This window comes from Rhinoderma darwinii, chromosome 7, assembly GCF_050947455.1.
Source record: "Rhinoderma darwinii isolate aRhiDar2 chromosome 7, aRhiDar2.hap1, whole genome shotgun sequence".
NCBI classification, from domain to species: Eukaryota; Metazoa; Chordata; class Amphibia; order Anura; family Rhinodermatidae; genus Rhinoderma; species Rhinoderma darwinii.
The window spans coordinates 21,196,901-21,219,825 of record NC_134693.1 but is presented as its reverse complement, the minus strand read 5'-3'; the positions used below and the strand labels follow the sequence as shown (position 1 = coordinate 21,219,825).

The 22,925-nt window shown below is 41.3% G+C and overlaps 1 protein-coding gene across 1 annotated transcript; it reads left to right on the top strand.

Moving 5' to 3' along the window:
• The first annotated feature begins 5,507 nt into the window (after window positions 1-5,507).
• Window positions 5,508-22,457, top strand: LPAR3 (lysophosphatidic acid receptor 3). Its single transcript, XM_075832118.1, has 3 exons — window positions 5,508-5,677; window positions 12,056-12,811; window positions 21,944-22,457. The coding sequence occupies exons 2-3, from the start codon at window positions 12,076-12,078 to the stop codon at window positions 22,264-22,266; spliced, it is 1,059 nt and encodes a 352-aa protein (XP_075688233.1). The 5' UTR covers window positions 5,508-5,677; window positions 12,056-12,075; the 3' UTR covers window positions 22,267-22,457.
• Window positions 22,458-22,925: the final 468 nt, after the last annotated feature.

Genomic DNA, 22,925 nt, shown 5'->3' with positions numbered 1-22,925 from the left:
TCATGTCCCTCTTTTCTGCTGGTGTCTATATATATATATATATATATATATATATATATATATATATAGCAGAAAACTATTCTGATGTTTTGTCTGCACCCGTCGGTGAATTACACAGGACCGTGCACTATAGGATGATCAGTAACCGGATACAAACCCTTTTATGTGCACTTCTTTCCTATTTCTCTGCACATTGAATCATTGCTGTACATTATATTGTATTCTCAGGATAATAAGCAGCTCCACAGGAAGAACATCAGGAATATCTTCAAAATGACAAATGGGGCCCCGCGGTTTATAGAAATAACGATTATAGAGTTTTTCACACAAAAATACATTTATTATTCCTGTGGGAATAAATGTTTGATCGATAGGAACCCCACCTATCACTAAAACGTGGGTCCCAAGTCTCCTGTTCGTCCTCACCGCACAACCATGGTGGTCACGCGTGCCCGCTTCCATTCCATTACAATTCTTTGGGACTGACCGAGACAGCCGAGTATAGCGCCCGTTGTTTTCTGACAGCCCCATAGACTTCACAGAGGCTGGACCGCCGCTCCATTCAAACTCCACTTCATCAGGGGTCATAAGCGACCCTTGCTTTAGTGATTGTGGGATCCCAGCAATCATCATATATTTATCATCTATCCACAGGATAGGTGATAAATGTCCTTTGTAGGAAAATCCCCTTTAGGCCCTGTGCACACTGCGGAACTTTCACACTGACTGATTCCAACGAGTTTTTCACGTCGGAATCAGCGTGAAAGATGCTTGTAAAAAGCCTCCCTTTGTCTTCAATCGGAAACGGACATAATTCATATGGGGTGGTATTTTCAGCGGGCAGAATTGCAATCCACCTCGCCGAAAAAAGAAGTCACTTCTGTTTTACACGTTTTCCACTGCGTAGTCCGCCACAAAAACAGCGTCGGTGAGTCACATGCAGATTATCCCCATTGATAATCTGTGGGCAGAAACGCGGTAGTTGTAATGCAAAACATCCGATTTCTGCCGCAGAGTTTCGACTAAACCCATTTCAGAAGTTTGTCGTGTGAACATAGCCTTAATCATTGTATAATGAAAAGTTTTGCAATTTTCTCAAATACTTTGTGTTTTTGAATTTCTCACCATTTTTAAAATCTCTGATTTGGGGTCAGTGAATGTAGAGATACTTGTTTACATCCAGATACTAAAGACTATACAGAGCTAATACTTCTCACAGCTGAGGGTTTGCTACAATTGATTCCAGTCTACACAATCTGCTAAACACATTTGACTCCAGACTGCTACATTTACCTGGACTGATATATTGTAGCAAACTCTCAGCTGTGAACGGTCTTTATTCTGCCTCTGAAATTCTATTTTACTTTAGTAACAATCTATTTCCTTCAATGTACAGGAAACTAGAGAATCGTGTTATACGGGTGGCGTGTACAGACCTGCTGCTTGAGTAATCTGAATCCTTTCCTTGTTACTTTCAACTGTCGTCTCATCCCGGCTGTGTTATTGTTTCTAGTGCAATTTCTGAAATGTCACTCAATATCTATTTTTTTCCCTGCTATTTATTTATTTAAAGCTGCGTGTGAAATCCACCAGTTCTGCCGCAAACTGCCCTTGGAAAATGGAGCTTTACAGAGGAAAACACACAGGGTCCAATAACAAAACCCAGAATGGGCCCTAACCCCCACTAAGAGCTCTGCCAAATACACTACGCCTATATTAAAGTAAAAGTCTGGCATACAATTTTTCGCTTAAAAATTCTATGCTGATTCATTTCCTAATAAATCTGTATAGAGAAACTCTGCTTTTCTAACTCGATAAATTATATAATTCACTGCAGCCACCACTAGATGGAGCTACCTGCATGGATATATACAGTTAGTATTGAATTCTAAGGTAGCTGTATTAATCTGTATGTAGTGAGCTCCACCTAGTGTTGGCTGCAAGATTTGATAAATTATATAATTCTGGCTATGTACAGCCACCACTAGGTGGAGCTGAATGCATGGATAAATACAGTTAGCATTGAATTCAATGGCAGATGTATAAAACCTGTATGCAGTGAGCTCCACCTAGTGGTGTCTTCAGGTAAACAGAATTTTATCATAAAGGAAAGCAGGAGGAACAGTGCAGTGCTGGGCGCCCTCCCACCATGGGCACCATAGTAGTTGTGTACCCTGCCTCTGTGGTAGGTATGCCACTACCTCCTGAAACAAAATGTATATGCCTCATCCTATTAGTACTGGAAAGCACCTCCCTTCCACCTTGAGCTGCAGCCCCATGGCTTCTATTTAGTGCCCCCACGCTCCGCGCCCTGCAAAACTCTGAGGATCCTGGCACAGAGGCAGAATCTGGGGTTCTTTGACCTTTCCTGATTTCTGATTTAGAGGGGGGTAGTTCTATGTCAGGCTCCCACCTCCGCAGAACATAAAGCAATGGCCCTTTGAGGTAGGTATACCACTGCTTGGGAATTCTGTTCAGTAGAGAACAAGATATTTTGTAGCATTTACAGATAAGGACTGAAGATGGTCAAATGTATACAACATGATATAAGATGACAGTGTATTCCCTGTTGTAGGGAGGATTACTGGGTCTATGCAGCGGGCCAGGGGGTACGGCCATGTTTACTCTAGACCATGGCAATAAATATTCAATTGTATAAACTCTAACTAAACTGGAGAAAGTACAGTGTATACTCCGAGACGTGAAACTACTACAGAGATTTCAATGGAGGAGGTAAAGGAAGGCAATGTATAGTAATAAAGGGAGATAATGTCATATTTTATGCCTACATGAATATGTATTATAATGACACAAAGACATATCGCAGTGTATAAACTACAACGCAATATAATGTAGTGGATTAAAACATGTTGCTATTTGTTTGGAAAGCCTATATACTGCAGGGTGCATTATATTTTTACGCAAAAATTGCATGTCCATATTATTATAGCTGGAATTGCCTCGGTTATACCTAAGAGGAGGAGTGCGTATTACTTTTTCCCAATGCGCATGTGGGCTGTCATGTGGGCGTTCCTATCTCATCCTAGGACTGGCTCTCTTGGTGCACTAATTTACAGACATGGAAAAAGTTGGAGAGAGGAAAGAACAGATGAATGACAAAGTGGTCAGAACAGTCAGCTACTTAAAAGGGAAAGCACCACAAAATAACAAGACATTACATGTGCCGATGAATGCTCCTCTTCCTTTTATTCTGCACAGTATTTTACTTGTTAGAGCAGCAGTTTGTGCTCCAGAGCTGCTCTATCTTTTACAAGCTGGAACGGGAAGCTGGAAACATAGTAAGGCAGTTGCAAATATGGTAAGCCATTGTGAAGAAGAATGGCTTGTCCAGAAACAGCGCCGCTCTTGTCCATGGCCTGTTTGTGGTACTGCAGCTAAACGCCATAAAAGTTGAAATGCAGTGGATGCAATGCACACCCATTCATTCCAGGGGGCTGTCTATCAATGAGGGTGGACCTGCAATGTTAGAAACCAGACAACCCCTTATACCAATTAAACTCAGATACAACAATCATAACTATTAAAAAATTATATAAAAACTGTGACTAAGGCCACGCAACAGAGTTGTATGCAAAGAGCCATTCATCAGCACGTGGCATCTCAAAGGTTCTGTGGAGAAGTAGGCACTCCGTGTGCGACTGTATGATACCACCCTATTGCACATATTACCTGATGTGGTTCTATTGGCGAATGCAATGGAACATTCCACGAAATCAGAGGCCTATGGAGGTACAGTGAGTGTCCTCTAACACGGCCCGACATGGGCCGTGTAAACGAGCGCCGATCAACGAGACAGCTCCTTGATCAGCGCTCGTTTGTTCCTTTGACAAGCAGCAAAGAATGGGGGCGAACGAATAATAGGAGCCCCCCCTGAGCATTATTGCTTGGTGGACATATGATGGCACAGGCACATTAAGAAATAATTTATTAATTTATTGTGCAATAATTTTCAAGTAATTTTAAATTTTTAAGTTATCCCCCGGTTATATTTCAGTTGGTATTACCCATGGAACGTTCAAGCACCTTCCAGAAGATTCTGTTATTCTGCCCAGTATCTGGATTCCATTGATGATGGGCTACTAGGCCTTAACGGTGGGAAAATTCTGCTTTAAAAATAGCCCAGTTGAAGGTCCGATGTCAGTTCCAGCGTTTTCTGAAGACCAGCGCCCTGCCCTCCCACCCCATTTTTTTGTTTTGTTGGGTGAACTGGTTTATTACACTGGTTTATTATATGTGGTATATATTTTTAATGGTTTTAAATATTTATGGTTATTTATTTAATAATTTATGCTAATTTATTTTTATGGTTTTTATGATAACCCTTAATAAAAGCATCGCGGCCTTTTTCATCCACATTTCTGTGTCATGTGTTTTTATTTATTATTATAGTCTAATTATTATATATTATTATAGATTAAGTTGTGTCTTGGGCCATCATGTTACTACGATCGCTTGTCCTCATACATTTCTATCTTGTTGGCAGCACGTCTTTACACAGGGAGATGTGCTGCCGACAACGATAATATTTCTCGCAGCATAAACCAAGCATTTGCTTCTTCATCGGCTGATCACTGCCCATTTTACACAGGGCAATGATAGGGAACGAGCGTTCTGTGAAAGCTTGCATGCCCGATAATTGGCTTGAGTAAAAGGGCCTAAAGTATGGGCCCATAGATTTCTATAGGGGCCATATCCATATTATGGTTCTATACAACTTGAAAATTGTATTCAGCTGTTATAGGGTTGTGTGCATTAGTGCTTGGTCCTTAAAGGGGTTGTAGAATTAAAACTGATCACATATTTACAGGATAGGTGATAGTTTTCTGATCCCTAGGACCCCCACCGATCGGGAGAAAGGGGTTCTGAACCTACAGATCCTCCTGACTGCACTCCCTGCAGTAAGGAGGAACTTAAATGGAGCAATGGTTGAGAATGCGCCCGGTGCTTCATTCAACGTCCATGAGAATGACGGAAACAGCCGAGCACTGTACTCGACTGTTTCCATCATTCCCATAGACAGTGAATGGAGCGGTATGGAGCGCGCATGCTTGACCACCACCCCATTCAATGTCCTCTTCACCGTGGTCGAGCAGTAAGGAGCAACAGGGGGTTCAGGATCCCTCTTCTCGCTTTCGGTGGGGCCTCCAGCGTTCAGATAATTATTACCTATCCTGTGGATCGGTGTTTATTCTCAATTCTAAGAATACCCCTTTAAATGTCACTGTCCTGTAATACTGTAGGCAGCTTTATGGTTGTGACTGTAGGTGTAAAGATGCAGGTAGCATTGGAATGTAGTGTATATGTGGGTAAAGGTTATATTTAATATACTGTGCAGGTGCCCCATGTGATTTATAGGGTTGAGCGTGTCTTACACAAAGTATATGATGAGTTAATCTGGGAGGGAGCGGAATTCTCTTTCTTGCGTGGGGTGGGACAAGTAGAAAGCATGCAGCCTGCCTGCAAGTTCTAACCAGCAGCTCTCCCCACACTACTACACTGTAATCTACTTCTCACACACAGGCGGGATCTTAACTGTGTCCATCCAGCACCATGACCAGGGCTCCTTATCCAATAGACCAGATGCTGCAGCTGCATCTACCTGCACTGGACACCTGCAAAAACCAAGAGGGCATCTGACTTAGAGACCAGCCCAGTGGTGAGTAACCGAAGAGCATTGGACCTGCTGAAAAATTCCAAACTATACTTTTATAGGAAGTAGTGACCATGATATTGCATGAAGTTCACTTATCATTCTTCTAAATGCGCAAAACTTCTATAAAGACTGATATACTCGCTAATCATTTTTGCAAGTGTTGTGCTTGTATTACAGCTGCCAAATAAGTTATCAACCGGCTCTGGTAGAGGATTTCCAAGCTCCTGAATGGTCACTCGCTATAGGCAGCAGGGCAGGTGGTGCCTATTGATATATGCCTCCATGCATTTTGCAGGGGGTGATGGTCACAGCTAGTTACTGGAGAGTGGATTATTGGGTAATATTCTTTTACTGAAGAAATTTGGTAGTTGGAGGAAGGGTGGGACAGGCAGACCAGACATCTCCTTGCTGGAGTAGGAGTAATACAAGTTGTTTTTGGCACATCCGTATAGATATAAGAGTAGAGATGAGTGAGTTGACCCACCCAATGGATTAGCAAATCAATTTGTGATCTGCCTGTCATCGGGATCCATTGCAAATCACTCAGTGATTTGATCAATCTATTGAATACTGTGGACCGTCAGTTCTAGAGAATCAGTGAATTGGTCGGATTACTTCTATAGGTGGATGCTAAATTCAACAAGAGCAGGCCCATACATCCCAATATAAGCTGACTGTATTATAATTCTTATTAATGTCACTGTTACATATATCTACGGTGGTGGGATGTTAGGATTATCCTTCCAGGTACAATGTTGCACTAAAAAGGTTTCTTTCTTGAAAAAGCCATTGACTAGATATGGCAAATGAGATTTAAAGGCGCTGTTTCATGAGGACAACCACTGTCTATATGCCCTATTAGGGCATATGAATGTCATAAAGGGGTGTCCTCCACTTAGGACCCCACTCTATGTGCCATAACGAAGATCTGGTCTATAAGAGCAGCTCTGTTTCTGGCGGACTTGAGCCATCCATGTATTACATAGACAGCCATTCAGGGCCGCTGCAGTGGAAATGTCTGGTCAGACGAGGCTTTTACCAGCAAAACCAGCTGTTTGCCGGTCAATCAGCTTATCACCTCAATGGCTGCAATCTGCATAGGGTTATTTTTTATAAGACAACTTCTTCAAAACCAATAAATGTGAGGACTTGGAAAGAGAAAATAAATGTCACTATTACCTACTGTCTAGGAAAACACTGGCTAGAACTGACATGGAAAGGACTTATTAGTGAACAGAAAAATTTAATTGTAGCAACCAATGTCAGGCAGCTGTCAAGAAAGTCGTAGCAGAGTGTGAGTAAGTTCAGAAGCAGGCAACCGAAGTCATAAATGGAATGGGTGGACTGTGGTAGCCTGATTTAACTATTGGGGCTATTTCTTAAAAGACTTTTCAGGGGTGAACCAATCATTATGTACCTTTCTAATGATCTTTTTCATAACCAGGACTATAACAAGGGGGCATCCACTACATCAAGAAGAAAGAATGTGTTACCATTAGCAAGGGGATTATTTTCAGTAAAAGGTTGAAGTAGATGGACTTGCTGTATGCCTTTTTATCAACCCTACTTTATTACTATGACTGCACGCAGGGGTGTAAGGAGAAATCATGGGGCTCCTTGCAAAAATTGGATGGGGCTCCCATTTTGATAATTGGAAGTGCCTATTCCATGTCACACAATGACACAAACTGTATATAACACAGACCAGCTGATGAGATCACAATCATGTAATGCTGTAATTGTCCTATGGGACAATAGGGATCTGAGTTCAGGGGCCAGTGGGTGCATTCGGATGTGGTGTCCATAGTAGGCACTACTACAGTGGTACTTCTGCCCCCTATTGTATGAATCTCACTGTATAGTATACACAGCCAGGAGAAAGTTAATGGTAAATATAAAACAGATGCTCTGGAGTTTTGAAATAATTTAAGATATCCCATAATGAGAGATAAGGATTGATCTGTTGAGACTTAGGTAGGGTAGAGTTGACCTTAATGTTCACATGAAGAGCGGGTCACAAATAAAGGATATGTCCCCTTAATACCAAAGAACCACCAGTTTATTTTAGTCCTTGGGTTCTCTCTTATATCAGATTTTTCATAAACTGTTTTAAGCCATTTAGTTATCTGTTTGTAGGAAAGATGGGAGACACACAATATGGCCACCATTATGGCAAAATGGTAAATGTGTCTGGTAATGCAGTGGTACTGGGCCAGGTGGAGGTATTACTACATGTCTAGACAGATTTATCATTCAGGAATCTGTAAAACCTGGATGACAAGCTGTGTGACAATCAGTAAGCCCTCCATTACAGCTCACACAGAGGTTTTCTGGAAACAGAAACAACCAAGGACTCATTAAATGGGTTGTCCAGTTTAGAAAACCCTCTGATCGGGATCTTCATCTCTTGGCCAGAATGGAGAGCGGTTACAAAGAGCATCTCTCACTGTGGAGGACCTCTCCTGTCCTGCATTATACAGGCATCCCATTGATATGAATGGACACTGTGTATTACTTAATTTCTCCTGTGGTGGTACTGCAGGGAAATTAAACTCTTACTGTCAGGTTTCCCTACAGATTACAGCTAATCACTGGGGCTCCCAGGAGTGGGTCACTTTTGTGATCTGCTTATTGTCAAGGGACCCTTCTAACAAGTAAGGATTGCCCAAGTGGAGTGGAGAGCCCCTTTAAACTGATAGTAACTTAAAGGGGGTTTTCCACTATGTTGTCTCCTGCTTTAAACACCCTTTATTTAGCCAGAACAGAGAGCAGCTCCTTCTCTGGAGGACTCTGTGCAGCCAGGTATTACATGGTTGCCGTTTCATTTAAATAGATGCTGTGTAATACCATCTTTCTCCTGCAGTGGCCACCGCAGGACAAATGTGTGGCCACCAGCATCTTTCCCCAGAGATAACAATTGATCACTTGGATTTTCAGATGCCGAACCCACAACCAACAGCTGATCGCCGGCTGGTCCTGATTTAGAGAAGGGCTTGTCCAGATGGAACAAGCCGTTTGACTGGTTGACATTTAAAGGACTTTGAGAGCCATTAAAAGTTCCTATTTTGGGATGATATCTACTGATCCTCTTGGAGGCATCAGTTGGACAGCCATAATCTAATGAAATCTGCAATAACTGAGGTCTCAACTTTTCAGCACAGATGAATGGACTGCATAGAAAATTATTGGTTTGGGGAATTTCAGTGACTTTATGGTGGTATTTATGTCACTTTATGGTGGTGTTTATGGGGTTTCTTTTAAAATAATGTATGTAATATAAAAGATGCATTCATCCTTGCTTGACTTCCATGTGGTTTGTTTCCGAATGTAAGATATTAAAAGTTCTAGTGACTCATTGTGTAGTTGTCAGCTGTCCCTAATTCCAGAGATTATCACAGATTCTAAACACTTGACCATTATACTGCAATATAAACAAAGTACAGAATATAATTTGTCTTACTCAGTGTATTGGATAGAGTACAATATAGTATTCATATTTTGGATATCTGACCTAATCCCTTGATAAATTGATATTTATCATTGCATTGGCACAAGTTCTGCCATCAGCCCAGGCCCGGAAGAAAAGTTTATGGCTATTTGCTATTTCGGATGAAATTTCTGCAACTGGAAATTTGTTACATTCACCTGAATGGGGTTGTTATTATGTATATTAGCTCTACCACACAGATCCATAATACAATCATGTGTAGCAGATCTTACACATACAATGATCTCATGACGCCCCAATAACTGCACACATGCCCACCACATTTGGTTACCATGATGCCCTACTGCATGCCAAGATTTTGCACATTTCAGCTTGTGGTAGCTCCTGTTATTGTAACAGTGTTGCTGCCAGCCTATGTGCCAGTCTATGCCTCTCAAGGGCACCAGGATGAATGTCTATGCAATGTTTATTTGAACTCCGCATTATCCTCTACAGCTTATCTGTTCCTTGTACTTTCCTGGCACTGAAGGGGTTACACAACTGGTAACTTTTGACACATTTCGGTCATTTGGTTCAGACCGTGGGAATCATGTCGCTACACACCCATCTGTGCATTAAATTAAAAACATATAATTATCAGCATTGAAGCTCCTTACGTTTCCCTGATAGGATCAAACAGCTGAAGCGGAGGTATTAAGGATTTAGTATGACCCGGATACCATTCCTAGATTTCAATACGGGGAGTCTCTAACCAATGCAAGGCAGATTTGCCCACAAGGGCTTACATACCATAAAGGCAGACCATGCAGCTGCTATGGGGATATTAATGAGAGGGGGTCCAGCCTTGGTTGGTCCAATTCTCTTTTGATACTGGGTGGCAAATACTTGTGCAGTACCCCCATCCACAGAGGAACTTCATTGTTAGCAAACAAGGGGTGGGGAATTGGCCCATAGGTCATGGAAAGGGTATGGATGGGGAATCAAAGACCAGACCTACTGTCATAACCCAGCAAAATAATTTTAATTTTTGCTAAGGGGCCCCCCTCTCTTCTATGCATGCCACTGTTTGCCTCCTAGACGTCAAATCCTTGCAAATCAACAACTTGACAAATGCCCAATGGATACCTAATTTGGGTGCAGTAATATTGCTATTTGCAGTCACAGTCAGTAAAATCCCTAAAGGGGATGAATCAAGAAATAAGTCAAATGACATTTTAGAGATGGGAGTGAGAGGTTGTGATGAAGCAGGAAAACAACCATAGGGCAATAACTGAACAGAGAGCATGGATAAGTTGAGAGGCAGAGTGAAATATAGGAAGGTGCAGCATAGTGCAGAGCTTTATAGACCAGTAACAAAGTTTCTGTAGAGTTTTACTAGTTCACATGTTCCATTAATGGTGGAACTTCTAGGAATTTTTCTAGCTACAAGGAATGCAATAAACATTACAAGCTAGCAATAAGATTGACTAAAGTAGAAAATAAAAAGCAAATTGGTAAAGAGCACAATGTAACAAATCTAAAACTCTTTCAAGGATATTTATATTTAACAAGCAACTGATAAGCATGTTGGCCCCATAAAACATAAAAAATGTAATGAACATTATAGAGATATTACAAACAAACAGACATGAATATGTTTAGTAACACCTGGGCCTGATGGTTTACATCCTTGTGTTCTCAGAGAACTTAGCTCAGCATCTGGACCTGATGGTTTACATCCTTGTGTTCTCAAAGAACTTAGCTCAGCTTCTGGACCTGATGGTTTACATCCTTGTGTTCTCAGAGAACTTAGCTCAGAACCTGGACATGATGATCGGCATCCGTATGTTCTTTGAGAACTTAAATCAGCACCTAGACCTGATTATCTGCATCCTTGTGTTCTCTGAGAACTTAGCTCCGCATCTGAACCTGATGATGGACATCTTTGTGTTCCCATAGAACTTTGTTCAGAACCTGGACCTGATGGTTTACATCCTTGTGTTCTCAGCGAACTTAGCTTAGCATCTGGACCTGATGGTTTACAATATTGTTGTAATGGAAATTTATGGCACCAGGTAGCATTATATAGCATCACCTGGCAAAACACTATTTTCCTTAATTAATCAATAAAAACCAGAGGACACATAATGTACTAACATTGGGGTGCAGAGGATGCAGTTAAACTGCCCTTCATCCTTAGGATTGTTAGGACTCCTACCGATCAGAAAGTGATGGCATATCCTAGTGATATGCCATCAACTTCTGTGGTGGAAATAACCCTATGGAGGTGCAATGAAAGTTGATGTTGAATGAATAATACAATTATTCTAGATAGATTCTTCTCATTAATGGGGGTGTCTCGTCATGTCAACCCCTTTTTATACTGAAGCAGGGTGGGCCAATCTTCAGAAACCCCCCAGTGATCAGCTGTAATCTCTGTGGGACTGGCTGCAGTTCTCTGCACAGCCGGGAGGCTCAGAGCATCTCTGTGCAGGAAAAACGTAGAAGGGGATGCTAAATCAATGCTGTAGCCCCTTCATTCTCAGGAACGGTGGGGGTCCCAGAGGTTGGACCCCTAATGATCATAAAGTGATGCCAAATCCTAGCGATATTCCATCACTATAAAAGATGGGAGTGACCCTTTAACTATGTTTTGGAGTGTGGGAGGAACCAAGTTTCCAAAGGAAACACAAGGAGAACATGCAAAGTTCAAGCAGATGTTGCCTTGGTCACATTGATGGGTATGACCTGAAAATGATAGGCAGCACAGAGTATTTCAGGAGATAAGTACAGTTTTTTTAATTATTTATATTTTATGCTCCAGGGTGGGTTTTATGAGCTGGAAAGTGGAATGTAAGCAGAAAGTGGAAGAAAGAGCAGGGACCCCTAACAGTGGCGATAGCTTTGAGACTTGTTACAGTGATTTATTTTCTTTCACCCTCTTTCACCTTTAGGATGTGGGGTCCCTTTCAGGATGAACACCTGTCACTATGATAAACGAATGGACTTTTTCTACAATCAGAGCAATTCACAGACAGAAGACGACTGGACAGGAACCAAGCTGATCTTGTTGTTCTGTTTCGGGGCCTGCTGCTGTTTGTTCATATTCATCTCAAACATGTTGGTCATTGCAGCTGTGGTCAGAAACAAGAGATTCCACTATCCCTTCTACTACTTGCTGGCCAATTTAGCAGCTGCAGACTTTTTCTCTGGGATTGCCTACGTCTATCTGATGTTTCATACAGGGCCAGTGTCGAAAACACTAACCGTACACAAGTGGTTCTTGCGCCAGGGCCTTCTTGACACTAGCATGTCGGCATCACTGGCCAACCTTCTGGTCATTGCTGTTGAGAGACATATATCAATTGTCCGAATGAGAATTCACAGCAACCTAACAAAAAGGAGGGTAACTTGTCTCATTTTGCTCATCTGGGGTGTGGCAATTTTTATGGGCGCTGTCCCCACCTTGGGCTGGAATTGCATCTGCAACATAACCACGTGTTCCTCCCTAGCCCCCATCTATAGTAGGAGTTACCTCACTTTTTGGACGGTCTCTAACCTTGCAGTTTTTTTAATCATGGTGGTGGCCTATCTGAGGATCTACATGTATGTACAATGGAAGACCAACGTGTTATCTCCACACACCACCGGCTCTATAAGTCGACGGCGGACTCCGATAAAGTTGATGAAGACTGTCATGACTGTGTTAGGTAAGGCCTGCTATATGTTACATATAAAAAGGTTATTTTACAGTTTCATAAGCTATTCCACAGGATGTCTTCACATCATTCCTCAGTAGGGTTCATATTCTAGTTTCACCATCTTAAGCAGGGACGCAAACATACAGTGATTTCATAGGAAGCAGATTAACCTAAACATGGTTTTGGAGTGTGGGAGATAACCGTAATATCTGGAGAAGACCCACACAGACATGGGGGCACTGTACTAGCTCCTTGCCATCTTGCCATCAGTGCTACTGAGCCACCATGCATTCCATTGGCAATGAAAACCAAACTCTTGTAGGATTTCTTAAATATGCAGTTATTATAATAATTACCTACACTTATTTCTTTTATATGACATTATACCAAAACAAAGGACACATAAAAACAAGACATCTTGAAGATGTCTAGAAACTAAAGACTGTCATGTACTTATAGGGGAAGTTTAAAGGGAATCTGCCACAAAGACAGACCTTTCTTACTAACTAACTAACTAACTAACTAACTAACTAACTAACTAACTAACTAACTAACTAACTAACTAACTAACTAACTAAACTAACTAACTAACAGACGCCCCATGAAAAACAAGGCAGTGGGTAAGATGCCATGGATGTGGCCACATAGTTCCACTTGGTCAATCAGCCTAATGGACAGCTAAATTAACCTAGAGGGCATGCTCTTTATCTGCATCGTAAGGGGAGTTCGGGGTAAGGAGGAGCTCAGTGGGTCTTTTTTTCTTAGGGCATTTCTTAGGGAATTACAGTAGTAACGTGACTGCTAAGGGAAACTCCTCCAGTTTTGACAATTAATATGCTCAGGGGTTGGCAATGCAACCAAAATATTCCGGATTCCGTCCATATAATTATGCACCACTCTCACTTTCATATTGTGAGTCTTTATATGCCAACTGTTGTCCAGTACTAAGTATGATACTTATAAAACCTATGATATAGGTGACAACACTGTTAGTCAATGTCCGACACTTTATAGCGCCTTGAAACATGGGATATTAGCCAAACCAGAGACACCCATCTGTTGACAGCACAGTTACGGAGTTGTTGTTCCTCATCAGTACATAATAGGGTTTTGGTTGAATGTGTGAAATGCATTCAATGAAGCAGCTCTTGGAAGGTACTGATTCTTATTGTGGAGATCCAGCTGGTAGGTAGTTTTAAACGGGTTGTCCAGGTTCGGGACTGTTTTTTATACTGGTGACCTAGGATAGGTCATCAATAAATGATCGGTGGGGTCCAAGACCCAGACCCCGCAACAATCAGCTGTTCCGGCTGCCTCCGGGCATCGGAAGCTATGCAGGGTTGGTGCTGGAAGCAGAAGGCTCTGACCACTTTATAGCAGCCGTGCTGCAGTACTGCAGCTCTGCGCCTATTCACTTGAAGCTGCGGTACTGCAACACGGCTGCTATACAGTGGTTGGAGCCATCTGACCTTGCATAGCTTCCGGTGCTCGGAGGCAGCCGGAAAACAGCTCTAATCGGTGAAGGGTCCAGGTGTCGGACCCCCACCGATCATATACTGATGACCTATCCTGTGGATAAGTCATCATTATAAAAAACAACCCATACACTTGACAACCGCTTTATGTAGCTCTCCTTCAAAAGCCAGACAAACTGTCTCTCAACTGCCACCTACATAGCCTGTAAGTCAATGTCCAACCTTTTATAGAGCCTTGAAACATGACTTGGGTTAAAAGCCAAACAACAATCTGTAGACAGTACTATTTCTGGGTGGTTGCTCCTCATCAGTACAGAGTAGGGTTCTGCTTCCACTATGCAAAAAATAACCTTTATTTGCTGAAACCGGAATACCACTGTAGGACCACTCAGCACCAGCTTTCAGATCACTCATACGAGCAACAGCACCATTCTATTTGCTTCTAGACAACGTCCTTTCACTTTTGTGTCAAATAAAGAGTATCTTTAATTGCCTTGCTTTCCGAATCCTGACGCAATGACATCTTTGTATTGCTTAATATACTTATCTCTCCTTACAGTTACAAGCAAACAAGATTTCCTATAAGTCATGTATTTTCTAATTAGTAAACCAAAGCTTAATTGACAAAAATGAGTCAGTGACTTGAACATGTGGTGGGTCTAGAGACTATTTTCTTACCATGTTATCTCAGTAATGTAATGTGGTCAGTGACTCTATTACATATTTATGCCTTATTTTTATTTGCTTGATTTACAAGAGTAGCAGTAAGACATGCCATTGTGTTATCTCCTGTCTTATGAGTTCTGTATGACAGATGTTGTATTTTTGGTGTATTTATTCTGCAATTGGTTAAATCTCTCTGAAAGGTTTCTCAACTTTTTATGAATATGCAGCAGTTAATTAATCATAAACTTTAAAATGGAATAAAACTATTTAGTGTTGATCTTATTTCCATTGTGAACCATGTTTAAAGAGTAACTGCACTTTCAGCAAACTGTTGATATGTAATAGATATATAGCAAAAGGTTGGATCTGTGGGGGTCTGTATGCTGAGACTCCCCACCTACCCTGAAACAAAGGTGCAGAAACGCTTAGCTGAGCGCCCTTAAAGAGGTTGTCCAGGCACGGACAACTGATGACCTATCCCCAGGATAGTTCATCAGCGTATGATTGGTGGGGGTCCGACACCCAGACCCTCCACCGATCAGATGTTATGCAGTGTATGCGGTATTCGGAGCTGGAAGCAGATGGTTCACTGCATTTGAGGCCGTTCTGGTAAGTAAACGAGCGCCGATCTAGGAGACAGCTCGTTGATCGGCGCTCGTTTACTCCTTTCACAAGGAGCTATGTATGGGGACGAGTGCTCGTTACTCCGATCGCTCGTCCACATACATTATTATCATGTCGGCAGCGCTTCTTCCTGTTTACACAGAGAGATGTGCTGCCGATAACGATAATATTTTACTTTTTTAAAGCGATACGATCAGCAGATGAAGGAGCGTTTGCTCGTTCATCTGCTGATTGCTGCCCTGTTTACACAGGGCAATTATCGGCAACGAGTGTACGAGCGTTTGCCCGATAATTGGTCCGCGTAAAAGGGCCTTAATGTCCTGAATACACCGTCATGTTTTAAATCATATAAGAGACCTATGATAGCAATAATATTCTTGATGAATGTAGAAGATTTTGATATCTCTAGTACATAGGTTTGCAAACAAATTATTTCGAATATCTAGCGAACTGTCAGTGACGTCATTATTAGTCTACACACAACAAACTCTAATATACTCTGAAATAGTATTAGTATTATCTTATAACATCATAAAAGAGTGATCTACTATTTACTGGAGTACCAGTTTCTTTACTTATAAGAGAGTATAGTGAATTCCTCTCTTCCCTCTATATCCATCAATACCAGATTGAAAATTAATATTCACAATTGGTAATGGGAGTCCATGGATTAAATTTTTAATTCACAATTCTTTGTTCTTAGTAGGGTTAGGGTATGTTCACACGCCCTATTTACGGACGTAATTCGGGCATTTTAACCCCCGAATTACGTCAGAAATTACGGCTTGAAAGCGTTGACAAACATCTGCCCATTGAAAGCAATGGGCTGACGTTTGTCTGTTCACACGAGGCGTATATTTACGCATCGCTCTCAAAAGACGGCGCGAAAATAGACGCCCGCGTCAAAGAAGTGTCATGTCACTTCTTCAGATGTAAATGGAGCCATTTGCCATGGACTCCATGGAAAACCAGCTCCAGTTACGTCCGTAATGGACGCGGCGTTCAAGCGCCTGCACATGCCGTTACGGCTGAAATGACGGGGCTGTTTTCTCCTGAAATCAGCCCCATAATTTCAGCCGTTACGGACGCTGCCGTTTGAACATACCCTTAGTAATGACTCTATTCGTGTATATCAATAAAGAAACGTTTTATATTATAAAGATACACAACCAATTACACAGTTAGTTAGAAAATATCCTTTGGTTTGTCTGAGTACAATCCTTGTGTTTGAACATTATTGTAACGTAGTACACCTCCTGTGTATTTCTTGAGACTTGGTTTAACCTATTGCATTTGTATATAGATCTAAGATAGTGAAGACGATAAAGAACGCATCCCTGGTAGTCTAGTATATTGAAAGGGTTAATACCAGCGTCCCTGCTGGTCTGATATAGTGAAGGGGGTTAATACTAGCATCTTTGCTAATTTTGTGTACTGAAGGTATTACGGTAGTGATGGTGTTAATGCCAGCATCCCTGGTGGTCTAGGTTATTAAAAACGTCAATGCCAGCATCCCTGATGGTCTAGGGTATTAAAAACGTCAACGTCAATCCTTGGGAGTCTTAGGTAGTGAAGTGCTTAATTCATACTTGGTGTCCAGGAATCCCTGGTGGTCTACTGTATTCTAGGGATTAATACCAGTATCTTTGTTGGTTTAGTGTATTGAAGGGGTTTTGGCAGTGGTGTTCATACCAGCATCCCTGGTGGTCTAGGGTAGTGAAAACTTCAATACTAGCATCCCTGGGGTTCTAGGGTTGTAAAGTGGTTAATTCATACTTGGTGTCTGTGAAATCCCTGGAGGTCTGCTGTATTGAAGGGATTAATACCAGCATCTTTGTTGGTTTAGTGTATTGAAGGGTTAGAGTAGTGGTGTTCATATTAGCATCCCTGGTGGGAACAGGGTAGTAGAAGGGGTTATTGCTAGTATGCCTTGGGGTCTGAAGTAATAAAGGTGTTTTCCCACGAGGAACATTTATGACATATCCACAGGATATTACATAAATGTCACATAGACGTGGGTCCCACCTCTGGGACCCACACCTAAATCTAGAACGGGGCCCCCTAAATCCTGTTCTAGCTTTTTGTGCTCACGCTGCCTCCCGGACACATCCTGATTACAAGGTCGGGAGTTACGGAAATAGCATAACTAGCTGAGCTACGCTGTTTCTGTAACTCCCATAGTAGTGAGTGGCAGTTACGGAAGCAGTGTAGCAAGCGAGCTACACTGTTTCCGTAACTACCATTAATTTTTATGGGGCTTACGGAAACAGCGAGCTACACTGTTTTCTCCTTCATGGTCGGAAATCAGCCGACATACAAAGAGGTAGAACGGGGTTTAGGGGGCACCGTTCTAGATATAGGCGCGGGTCCGAGAGGTGGGACCTGCATCTATCTGACATTTATGACATATCCTGTGGGTATCCTCAGAAAAAGCATGGTTGAACAGCAGCGCACGTCTCCCAAATTTCAATCACTATATTCTTTTATTGGTCAAACATCCAGTAAAAAATAGCCATTTTTTTACTGGATTTTTGACCAATAAAATAATATATTGATTGAAATTTGAGAGAAATTTGAGAGACGTGCGCTGCTGTTCAACCATGCTTTTTCTGAGGATTACATTACGTCAGGCTGGGTTTGTCTGATTTTACAGCTTGACACCGCTCGTGATATTAGGATTTGTGCTGCTTCAAATACTTTATTTTTTGGATATCCTGTGGATATGTCATAAATGTCCCTCGTGGGAAAACCCCTTTAATTCGAGCCTGGTGTCTTTTTGCCCTTTCAAGGCTCTCGAGGGTGGTGAAAGCAGACTCTATTTCTAATATCAGACAACCCCTTTAAAGCCAGGTGATACGAGTCTATCAGTCTGCAACTTATTTCCATAGTAAGATCAAACAAAGAACAAAACATTCACAATATTTTATCTTCTGTTTCTGTGCTCAAGGTCAGAGATGATACAGACAGGCGCCTATTTAAAGTATGGGGGTGATGGGAGATGTTTATAGTCCAGCTTGTTTGTGTCTGCGCTCATTTCTTTGTAGACAAGGATACACTTCTAAGTCAATTGCTACTCTATATAAATTCTTTCATAGGAAATCTGTTATCTGAACTTCATAGTGATCATCATGAGGGCTCATAGACAGGATAAAACCATGTATGCTGCAGACAGGAGTAACCAAGCTGTATAGTAAACATGTCTACTCTACTGTATACATGCTGAAATGTGAGAGTTCCATAGTATCAATGCTCTTACAGAAAATAATCCCCTTCTACTGTATGCTGATAGGGAAATCTTTCCTTTACAAGTAGTGGATGTCTTCTTGTTATAGTTACAGACCTAGGTATAAAAAGATGATTAGATAGTTGTCTATTCATCCATTCTATGCGCAAAGCTATGTTCTTGTCATATACTAGTATAGCTAAGCTTCTTTTGAAGAATCCCATTATTTTATTTGCCTTGGCAGCAGCTGCCTGACACTGGTTATTAAAATTAAAAGGCTGGTCCAGGATTAGAAAAACATGGCTGCTGTCTTCCAGAAACAATGCCACCCCTGTCCATGGGCTGTGTCTGGTACTGCAGCTCAGCTCCATTAAAGTCAATATAGCTGCGTTGTAATGCCACACACAACTGGGGAAAGGTCTGGCACTGTTTTTGGAAGATAACAGACATATTTTTATACTTCTGGACAACCCCTTTAAGTTTACCCTCCATCAATATTCCTAACTTCCTTTCAGTGTTGTTTTTATAAAGTTTGCTAATCTTATTGGATTCTGTTGGCAACTTCTGAACCTTTTGTAACCCCTGCAAATATCACTCACATGGGTACTACCAAGATTTGGCAATTAAGGCTGTTCTGCTAAAACCTTTAAAGAGTAGCTAAACATTTGACAAACTTCTGACATGCCATAGTGACATGTCAGAAGTTTGGATTGGTGGGGGTTTGAGCACTGAGACCCCCACCAATCGCTAGAACGATGCAGCTAATGAGCTCGTGTGAGCGCTAAGCCACTTCGTGTCTGTTCAGCTTTTTCCGGAAATTACTGTATCGGTGTACGGACTCGATAGAAAGTCTATGAGCCCATACTCCGATACATCGGCTTTCCGGAAAAAGCTGAACAGACACAAAGCGGCTGACACGAGCGCTTCAGCTGCTTCGTTCTAGCGATTGGTGGGGGTCTCAGTGCTCAAACCCCCACCAATCCAAACTTCTGACAAGTCACTATGACGTCAGAAATTTGTCAAACGTTTAGCTACACTTTAAAGTTCTATTGCAGTTGGGATATCCATCTTACAAAAGGCATATTTAGAACTTGGATCATGAAATGAGCATTTGACTAGGGATATAACATAAAAGAACATCTATGACTATGACCTGATGATCAAAAATGATAATTTAGTGGTTTCATGACAATAGATGATGAGAAGATTAGAGGATCTTACAGAAAATATATTCCTACATGTGACAATGCCAAAAGAAATGGGCACGATGGAGTATAGCTGACTTGGGTATCTCATTGCCCCACCAATATAAACTCCATGTTCATCATCTCCTGCCATATAATTTAGGTCAGAAGATTAAATCAGTGGTGGTCCTGTATCTGGGACCTCACACCAGTGCCTGAATGAAGGGGTCCTAGGCAGATCCATTCATCTCTGGTTGGCATATGGATGAGGCAGTACTGCAGCCTGGCAAAGCTGAGCAGACAAACCAGTTGATCTAAGTGCAGCAAAGGCTCATGCATGTTCTATGTAGACATCTGTTGGCATAAGCTTGGCAGAATCTTCCGATCTTCACTAATCCTCCCTTTTCAAGGAGGATGGAGATTGTGTTGATTTCAAAGTGCATAATACAACACGAGTCAGTTATTCAGATATTACCATGTATGAAGGAGGTTCATAGTAGCTCAACCACTTTTTATTAAAAAGTTATATTATATTTATTGAACATCTCGGCATTTAGTAGGTTCTTGCAAAACTCACAGAATTTATGTAGGTTGGGAACTGACTCTTATTTCGTGGGCTGGGTGTTTGCGTTCTGTCATTTCCTGCTCTTCTATTTTAGCTCGTGTTGGGACCTGTAGAGAGTTTTGACACTTTCTTCATACGAGTGATTATACAAAAGACCAGAAACTGGAAAAACTCCCTTACCACTGGGAACTTTGAAACTCATCTTCAGATGAAAGGAGCGATTGCATGGCTGGACGTATCAATGAAGTTTATTCAAGCTGCAACGAGTGTTGTGTGTGTGTCCTGCAAACACAAAATAATCCCATCCCTGTCAATTAGATGGCTATGTTAACCCATTCCTTGCTGTGTAAAAAGTGTAGAGTATGAAAGGACATAATCTGATACATTGTGTGTCTCTCTCATGTCTTCTGTTTTTCATATTGTACAATTTAAATATATATATATCAGAACTGCTAATTGTCTGGTTTAGAATACCTATTTTCATATACCCTAGTAGGGAATTCTGAGTATTAGAGGGGAGTCCCCTGTTCAGGACCCTAATCTATTAGCTGGAGCAGAGAACAGCTGCAAGGGCAATTTAGCACTCTGGAGGAACTAGAGTTTCTGTGCATTACAGACAGGCTATTGATTTCATTGGGAACTGTGTAATGCATCATTTTACCTGCAGTGGCACTGCAGGGAAATGGAATACTTGCTGCAGATTCACCTACAGTCGATCACTGGGGACCCCCTGTGATCAGCTTATTATTAGTGAACCTTTCTAAAGGAAAGTAACAAAAAGCTATTCTCAGATTAACATAATACATTACCCAAGCAGTTCTGGTATTTCTTACATTGTCCCCTATAGATGATGGAAGGCGTTCTCTTGCATAGTGGATGCTAGTGTAAGCCCGGCCTTGAATATTGTTCTTTCGCCACTCTCCTGTGGTAGCCTGTATGTGGGTCATCCTCTTTGGCTCTTTACCTCCTTTTTTACTTCTCCGCATTCTTTTTCCTTGATTTCCACTTTCCAACTTTTTCTAATTTGACCTACAAAGTTGAATCCAAATGTTCAACCGTATAGTGGCACCACTGGTGCCTTACAATGTTCCTCCTGTTATTATGCCTTCCTTTCCATAGTTCTTGGCTTGCATTGTTTTCGCTATTGGAGTACTAAGCTTTCTACATTGTATCGTTAAATTTAAATTTAAGGAAAAACGTAAAATACATAAATATAATACAAAAAACAAACATATCCTTAGATTGGTCTAAGACCATATACAAATTAAATATATTTGAATTAGGATGTATACTGTGAATTAAGCCAGGGATTATTTATAACATTCTCAAAGGGTTATAAATGTGTAAATACAATCTTGATTTATGTCGTTGATATTAAAATGTCCCCCTCCCCTGTATCTTCAGGTGCATTTGTTGTGTGTTGGACACCTGGGATGGTTGTTCTTCTTCTGGATGGCCTCAACTGCACTTCATGCGGCCTACAGCAAGTCAAAAGGTGGTTTCTTCTCCTCGCTCTGATGAATTCTATTATGAATCCCATTATCTACTCATACAAGGATGAGGAGATGTGGAGAACTTTCAAGAGCATGATATGCTGCTTTATATATAGGGGAAACCGCCGATCTTCTAGGTTTCCATCAACGGTACACAGCACAAGAAGTAACGATACCACCAGTTATTACTTAGAAGACCTTGCCAATCAACTACCACCTGAAAAAGTACCCTAAAGGTTTAACAAGACACCCTGGCATTACCTTCCTTGTTATTTCCCCTATATTTATGTCATAATGAAAACACTGTGTCATGGAAAATATACTCTGTATAGTGTAAAGATAAATGTGATATAAAATTGCCCTCCGAGGACAATACAGCTGTAAATAAAACATGTGGTTAGTGAAAATATTAGACAGACATTTTTCGTAAATTTGTTTCCTAACTTTATTGTTCTTATTTGTATGTGTTTCATATATTACTATATGTTTCATCTCAGGTAGAGTATTTACATATAGTTGACTATAGACGATATGACCCAAACACTTTTCATTTGGGTTGTCTATATGAGTTGAGGAATTGGCCCAAAGGTCATAGAAAGATTGTTGGCTGGCAAAACCCAGAAACATAATGCAAGTGGGTGGGCATTTTGATGGTGCCCCTCTCTTGTCTGTGTGCCACTTGATGTTCTTTTCATGATATTGTGATTAGTATTAATTTATAGCAAACATATCGAAGGTTTTGGGTCATTGATGAAACTCAACAGTTTATAGAGCATCTTTGGAGTCCATGAAGATTTGGGGTAAGAACTCATGTTGGTTCTATCCTTCTTCTCCAAGGATGGTATAAAGGGAAGGTCCTATTACACAGCCCGATGTGGGCTGTGAAAACGAGC

Coding starts and splice junctions, on each gene's coding strand:
- LPAR3 (XM_075832118.1), top strand. CDS start 12,076: ATGAACACCTGTCACTATGATAAACGAATGGACTTTTTCTACAATCAG. Junction 12,812..21,943: donor GACTGTCATGACTGTGTTAG/GTAAGGCCTGCT, acceptor CTGTATCTTCAG/GTGCATTTGTTGTGTGTTGG.